General features: G+C 43.9%; 1 protein-coding gene across 1 annotated transcript; it reads left to right on the top strand.

The window, feature by feature from the left end:
* Positions 1–4,097: 4,097 nt before the first annotated feature.
* On the top strand, positions 4,098–5,426 carry LOC133891473 (cytosolic sulfotransferase 5-like). The gene has a single exon (XM_062332188.1). The coding sequence runs from the start codon at positions 4,188–4,190 to the stop codon at positions 5,199–5,201; it is 1,014 nt and encodes a 337-aa protein (XP_062188172.1). The 5' UTR covers positions 4,098–4,187; the 3' UTR covers positions 5,202–5,426.
* The last annotated feature ends 2,428 nt before the right edge of the window (positions 5,427–7,854 follow it).

The following is a 7,854-nucleotide window of genomic DNA, read 5'->3' as shown; positions in this document are numbered from 1 at the left end:
GTATCCCAGGTGACAGCCAACGATGGAAGGTCACAAATGTAAAACAGCCTCACACTTGCGGGTCTGCGAGACTGGAACAAATGCACTCCCAGTGCACGGCAACTTATCTTGGTCGCCGCATCGCCCCAATCGTTAGGGCGGACCCGGACACGACTATGGCCTCTCTAATTGAGTCTATAGTTGGGTTCACAAATTACCGGGTATTGTATATATGGAGACTGCCGTGTCGCGATGGCACCCACAAACAAAACCTCCTACTAGTCTACTACATGATGAAAATCCCCAGCAGTTGGGACTTCAAACTCGTCGCATGTCGCATCCATACATTTTCGCGGCTAGCTTTGGTTACACAATGTTTTTTATATACTTTCTTCCATTGCAAATTCACAATTATACGATAATTTAATAAATCTATTGTTCGATTTCTGAATTTTCCTGGCGTTTCAACTATATTTCAGTAAAATATAGTTGTATAGACACGTTTTGATTAGACAAAGGTATGAACCATACTCTTCACCTGCTTGTTGTTGTGACTGCAGTTTGCGGCCTAAGTTTAGTTGTTACCGGTTGCATCCTACCTTGTTGATTCTTGATATCATATGTGTCCCTTGTCACTGTAATAGGTCACGGCTCCACCACTTACAACCTGTGATTGGGCATTGCCCTATCGTTTATCTAACACCACTATCTCATGCTGCGTAACAATAAATTTATTGTTAGATTTTTTAACTACTCTGGTGAATTATTTCAAACATAGATCCTTGCCACCTATCGCCACAATCACTCAAGTGTCCTTGTTGTCACTTGTCACTAATATTGGTCGTCGCTCAACCATCTGCAACCTGTGGATTGTGGTTTGCCTCATTGGTGACTTGGCACCATGATCTTGTGATACGGGACAATAAATCTACTATGTGAATTTTAAATTCCCCTAACGAATTAAGTCAAATGCAGCTCCTCATCCACCTACTACTTTGGCGCGTGCCCTACCTTGTCGATCCATGGCTTTGTCTATGCCTTTCGTTGTTGGAGATAGTGGCTCCACCATCTATAGGTTGCGCCTTACCCCCATCGTATGCCTAGCATCACGACATTGAGTTGTGCAATCTAAACCCGATATAATAACATTCATATCTTTGGAGGCTAGGTATGAAGGAAATAATTCATGAATGAATCATTCTTATATTGGAAATTATGACATTCTTGCATTTGGACCTTTGGCAATTAATTGATATTGCACATAGGCCCTTGGTTAATTCGGTTGGTGTTTTCCCAATGATTGCTAGGTTGATTGCTATTTTCTGGAAGCTCAGGGGCTTTTCTTAAAAAAATCATGGCTTGAAAAAGTCAAATATGATATTTCTATATTTTTGGTTTATTTATTGGGTTTTATGAATTTTTCTAAAATGACATGATTATTTATTTATGAGTAAAAAATAATAGTCACAGGTAAATGACCGTATGCAATTTAAGAATTGATTTGGTTATGTGTTTTTATTATGCTGAATCTCCTACAGAAAAATACTCTCTATATAGAAGCAAGCATTTTCATAGAAATCAACTCCTCATGTATTCCTGCATGTATGCATGTATGTATGAAAGAACTATATAATGATAAAGGATTGTATGTATAAAAGGTGCGAGCGTGCATATCCTATTTAACAGCCAGCACGTTAAATAAGAATTTCTGGTCATCGTTTCTGGATTTCAGGATGGGTTTTTTTTTGTCTAGGAATAGGGAACACTGTAGGTGTAGACTCAGGATCCGGCCCGAAAAATTCCTCTTTCTTCACGGAAAACACCTATTCCGAGACAAAAAATTGGACCCGGATCCTCTGTCGTAATTTCGATTAATGCAGAGAATCACTATGTGAACAGTGTAATAAGTCAACAGCTATAATGTTTTGCATTAATTAATCATGGTTACCGTTTATTGGTTACATCCGATCTGGGCTCTCTGTTTTTGAACGGACTGTGCGCGTTTATTTGGCTCTCTGTATTGGCTTCTCTAATGCAGACGATCTCAGTCTGAATTTTTTGGGCACAGACAGATTCCACGAGATTAGATTAGATTGGTCGATGTGTTAAATAACATTTAACGTGCAGTGCGGTAGCGGTAGGCTAAAACTTGACTACTGCTAGTATTGCGGTAGCACCGTCACGCAATATCTCGTGCACGTTAGCGCTTAGTAGTCTAGCTAAATCCTAGGGATCACATGGGATTAGTTTGGTATTGTTACCGGTTGATGTCGATCGATGTTCGTTTCCCATAATCAGATTCCTTCAATGAAGCCATCACGCGGTATGATGAAACTTTTTTTCTTTCTTCTATTGGGGAATGTGACTATGTGTGAACAAAGTTGATGTGATGCTGCAGCAAGGGCATTGTGGGCCGTGCTGCCATCTATTGGGCCGCAGATCTACGGTGTTGCTTTGGACCTCGTCTCGTGCGTTGCGATAGTCCGTCTTGGTGAGAGGAGCCGGTGTTTGGACTGTAATTTGTGACATTTACTTTTATCTGGGCCTGCAGACAAAATTCCGGGTGCTGCATCTCACGAAAAAAATGATCAAGTGATGTTACTATTTTAGTGGCTTCATTTTTTGAAAGCCTATTTTAGTGGTACTTTGTTCTGCTTTGATTTGCGATACAAATGAAGTCGCTTGCGAATGAAGTTGCTAAATCGTCTGCGAAAGCAAGTTCATCCAGCAAATAACATGTACCGGCGAATTAGCACAACAACTTGATAGTAGGATACTATTACATCCGTTTTCGTTTATTTGTTACTACCTTTTACTATAATAAATTTATCAATTTATTTTTTCTGAAAAGGATTTATAGGTACTTAAAAATATACCATACAAGAATTTTTTTTTCATAATAAGTCTAATAATATAAAATTTTAAATACCTATAGATCCTTTAAAAAAATACACAGTTAAATTTGCTACGGCAAAAATAGGGACAGGTAAACCGAGGAGTACACATTTACCGTACACCGGGTCTGAATCAAGTCATATCTTGGGCAGTTCATTTTCAAAAAGGAAAACTGCAAACCCCCCCCCCCCCCCCCAAAAGTCACTTGGATTTTGACTTTCCCCCCCAAAAGTTATTTTGTTGCAAAAAACCCCCTAAAAGTTTGACTTTGTTGAAAAAACCCCCTAAAAATTTAAAAAACTAAAAAAATCATTCAAAAATTCTAAAAAAAACTAAAGATAATTATAAGACCTCCTGTGAAATTTGTTTTCAAAAATAATATCCTTTGCATCATATTTCATGGAGAGGAAGTTTGGAAAAAAAAGATAAATGTGCAACTCATTTATTAACTCATGTTATTTTAACTTTTTCATGTCTACCATTATTTTTCCTACACAAATAATTGTTTAAGTAAACTAATAAAAGTGGTTTCACTAATTTTGAGGGTGTTATGAATTAGTTATGAATTAATCTATCTGTAACACATTTACTCAATCCTGCACGTTACAATAACTAATTCAAGATTTCATGTATTTTTACAAGATAGAGGATCATGTAAGAAGACTAAAAAGTTTTGTTTCATGATTTTTGGATTAGTAAATAATTAACTATGCATTTAACTCGAATTAATAAATGAGTTGCAAGTTTTTCTTTTTTTTCAAACTTACTCTCCATGAAATATGATGCAAAGGATATTATTTTTTAAAACAAATTTTACAAAAGGTCTTATAATTGTCTCTAGGTTTTTTTTAGAATTTTTTGTGATTTTTTTAATTTTTTTTTGAATTTTTGGGGGTGTTTTTGCAACAAAATCAAACATTTGGGGGGGTTTTTTGCAACAAAACAACTTTTGGGGGGGGAAAGTCAAAATCCAAGTGACTTTTGGGGGGGTTTTTGCATTTATCCCTTTTCAAAACGTGGGATGCGTGGAGCTCTGATCCAGATCAGATCCAGATCCAGATGCAAATCTAGGTAGCACCCAGCAAGTCAGATGTCACATGCCAGCAGCTCATTGTTCAACAAGGAAAAATTATCAACCACACGTCCACACGGTCAGCACCCAAGCCCAAATTTAATACACCCTCCAAAGCCTGTCTGTCACTCTGTATATATATACGCGCGTGCGCCGGGAAATCACACGGACAGTCAGTGACCGACCGCTTCACACCCTTGATCACTTCTCTGCTCGCGCGCGCTCTCTGCTTCGTTATTCCATGGCCGCCTCCGCCACGCCGGGTCAGTTCGGCCCTGTCCCGTTCAAGGACGTCGACGACGGCTCAGTCCCGAAGCACACTCCCAAGGAGGAGTTCGGCGACCTCGTCTCCGCGCTGCCGCGCAGGCAGCAGTCCATCCTTCAGCTGCGCCTTTACCAAGGCTTCTGGCTGCTGGCGCACCGGGTGCCTGGCACCGTCGTCTTTCAGCGCCGCTTTGCACCGCGCCCCGACGACGTGGTCCTCGCCAGCTATCCCAAATGCGGCACCACGTGGCTCAAGGCTCTGGCCTTCGCCGCCGCGGCGCGCGGCACGTACCCGCCCGCCAGCGAAGAGCACCCGCTCCGCCGGCTCAACCCGCACGACTGCATCCCGTTCATCGACGAGATCTTTACCGCCGGGGAGGAGACCAAGCTTGACATGCTCCCGTCACCGCGCCTCATGAACACTCACCTGCCGTACACCCTGCTCCCCGAGCCGGTCACTGCCGGTGGCTGCAAGGTCGTATACATCTGCAGGGACCCCAAGGACATGGTCGTCTCGCTGTGGCACTTCCTTCGGCGTGCCCAGCCGGACCTCTCGTTCGCCGACACGTTCGAGTCCGTCTGCGACGGCACGGTGGTGGTCGGCCCGGTCTGGGACCACGTCCTCTCTTACTGGCGCGCGAGTGTCACGCACCAGGACAAAGTGCTCTTCCTGAAGTACGAGGACATGCTGCGAGACACGGGCGCGAACGTGCGAAGGCTGGCCAAGTTTATGGGACAGCCGTTCTCGGCCGCCGAAGAGGGCGCCGGCGCCGTCGCGAGCATCGTGGAGCTGTGCAGCTTCGACAAGATGAAGGGGCTGGAGGTGAACAAGGCTGGCACCGTGGAGGCATACTTCGCCATGCCGCGCGACGCCTTCTTCAGGAAGGGGGTCGCCGGAGACTGGGCGAACCACATGACTCCGGAGATGGCGACGCGGCTGGACGAGATCATGCGTGAGAAGTTTCGTGGAACAGGGCTCACCTTCACATAATCATCTCGTGATACCGACGTTTGTGGAGCGAATCTTTATGATTCTCTCCTTTTGCTATATGCTTTAATAATTGTACCTGCACGGGATGGCATGCTTCCGTGCCACGTTACAGGATAAGTTTGGCACACTTGTATTTTATTCGATTTCAAAGCGTGGCAGACACAATGCAAATGTGTCTGTATGTATCAAATAAAGAAATGAATTTGATTTCCTTAACCTTTAAAATCATTGTAAGACTAGTAAAGTGACCCGCACAATTGATACGGGGAACATAATTTTGTTTTTTATGTAAACTCCTTCAATATAATCAAACCAACATAGATTTGACTGTTATTCTTTCACACAAGATTACAAAATCACAACACGTAATCGCAAACAAGATTACACACATTTATGGTAATCACAAACAAAATTTCAATGTTGTTCTTTCACACAAGATTCATTTCACTGCTATTCTTTCACACAAGATTCATTTGCTCTTATCCAAACAATTGCAACAGGGTGAACAATCAGAGAGCTTTCAGAACTCGCCGTGATGTTCTGAAAGCCGTTGGTTGGGGTGGTGGGCATGCGGGAAGGACGCTACCAGCCGCCGGATCTGAAGCGGTGTTTCAGGGGGTTGGTGGAGAGGATGGTGGTGCGCTCCCTGAGCTTGGTGGAACATGCATCCCATGGAATTCCACAAGATTAGAAGCAACGGAAATAAGAACCGAAAAGAGAAACGGAGAAAAGAAGATAGCGAATTTGGTGGAACACGCATCTCGTGCAAGCGGACGACATTGGGAGTGCTTGAGCAGCTTCAATGTCCCGATTTCCCTCCTAATCTGCCCATACCAATGGAATGAACCGACGTTAATCCATCCGTTCGGCTAAGGCCAGAGGGCGGCACGCGAAACCGCTGGTGAAACCGAAGCAGTTGGTCGACCAAAAATGGAGAGGAAGCATATATATCTATCTACCTAGTAGTCGATGCGGAGGGAGAGGATCTTGATGGCGAAGTGGCCGCCGATGGCGAGGTGGCGCGTATACTTGACCTTGCCGTAGTTGCCCTCCCCGAGGGTCCACCCGATCTGATACCTCCTCAGCAGCGACGCCCGCGTGTATTCCTCCTCGACCTCGCCGTTCACCATTCACAAGCTCCAGAGGTGGGAGGAGATAAGGTGGAGAGAGAGAGTGGAGTGATGGAGCGGTGACTTAGAAAATATCGTGTGCCACCGAGCCAGTGGACACAAGTGCAGCCTAAATCAGATTGAAGTAAAATTACGGATCCGATCGTATCACTGCCAGTTCGTCCTATAATTGACATTAATATCAACTATCAGTGTCGATTTTTAACGACTCTAACACGATTTAAACTTGAAAAGTTAAGAACCGACAGTGATACATTTTTATTGCCGTTTTTTATAACTTATAACTAGTTCTACAGTAGTGCATCACAGTTCACCCAGCCTTATCTATATTGTGCACGTATTGATGAGAGCGCCTCTGCTTTCGGAGCGGTGATGCACCGTGCACGCATAGTATAGGAGTCGTACAAGCATATATCGATCGACTTGTAACAACCGAGCAGATGCACAGATACAAAAGCAGAGAAGGTAAATGCCATCCACATTTTAGCCGGTGGTTTCCTCAAGAACATTTTAACACATACTAGCTTTACAGAACCCAGCTGGGACGCAAGATGGCAGTAAAAGATGCTAGTAGTATCTAGCCATCTGGGTAAGATTAGAGAGTAATACTACTATTACAAAGCATGATTAAGGACCAGACGTGGACGTAGATATGCTAGTATAACTACAAGTAGACGTAGATCCAACTGCAGCATGCACACGTCCGCCGCGTCGGAGAAGCACGCCCAGAGCAGGCGTCACGCTCCGAACGCGGCAAGCGCTATCTTGACCCCCGCGTGGTGGAGCATGTGAAAGTGAGGGTCTGTTTGGTAAATTTTTTGTAGATTTAATTTTTTTTTTTTGTTGAGAGTGATTTTTTTATGGAAAGTGATTTTGTGATCGAAAGTGATTATATAATAATTTTTAAAATAAAATATATAGAGAATATGATTCTGTATAGGAAGTGAATTAGAGGAAGCTGTTTTTTTAGTTTTTCAGTTTCTAGTTTATTTTAAAGAATCACTTCCATAAATTTTACTTAAAAAATTAAAAGCTAAAAATTATTGTTTGATTGAGCTCTACTAATACCAACTGAAAAGCTCAAATAGACTCTAAATCTAGCTTAGGATTGTCAAGAACGCACGCGGTACGAGAGATGAGCACCCCCGCCTACGCCCGGCGCCGCCGGCCAGAGGAAGTAGGCGCACAGGGTGCTCACGGCTGCGACACTAGCTGCCGCCAAGATCGCGTTGGTGACCATCGCCTCGCCTCGCTCCGCGCAGCGTGCGTCACCTCTGGTTGGGCTTTGCGAATGGAGTTAATTAGAAGCAGAGAGGCAGACGTACTGTTCGCTAGCGAAGCTGTGTTAATCAGCACCTGTTCATATATATATAAGCGGCGTCCGGCCTCTCTGGTTTTCTCCGGAAGGGTAAGATCAAAGCCAACGGATTCCCTTCACACCCAGATTCCCGTCGTGAAAGGATTCCCGTTCCCTTCAGCGCTCCCAACGGTTTTCCTTCACGGTTCCCTTCACGACGGGATTC

The sequence above is a fragment of the Phragmites australis genome, chromosome 14, assembly GCF_958298935.1.
Source record: "Phragmites australis chromosome 14, lpPhrAust1.1, whole genome shotgun sequence".
NCBI lineage: Eukaryota > Viridiplantae > Streptophyta > Magnoliopsida > Poales > Poaceae > Phragmites > Phragmites australis.
This window is presented reverse-complemented; position numbering and strand designations above follow the sequence as displayed.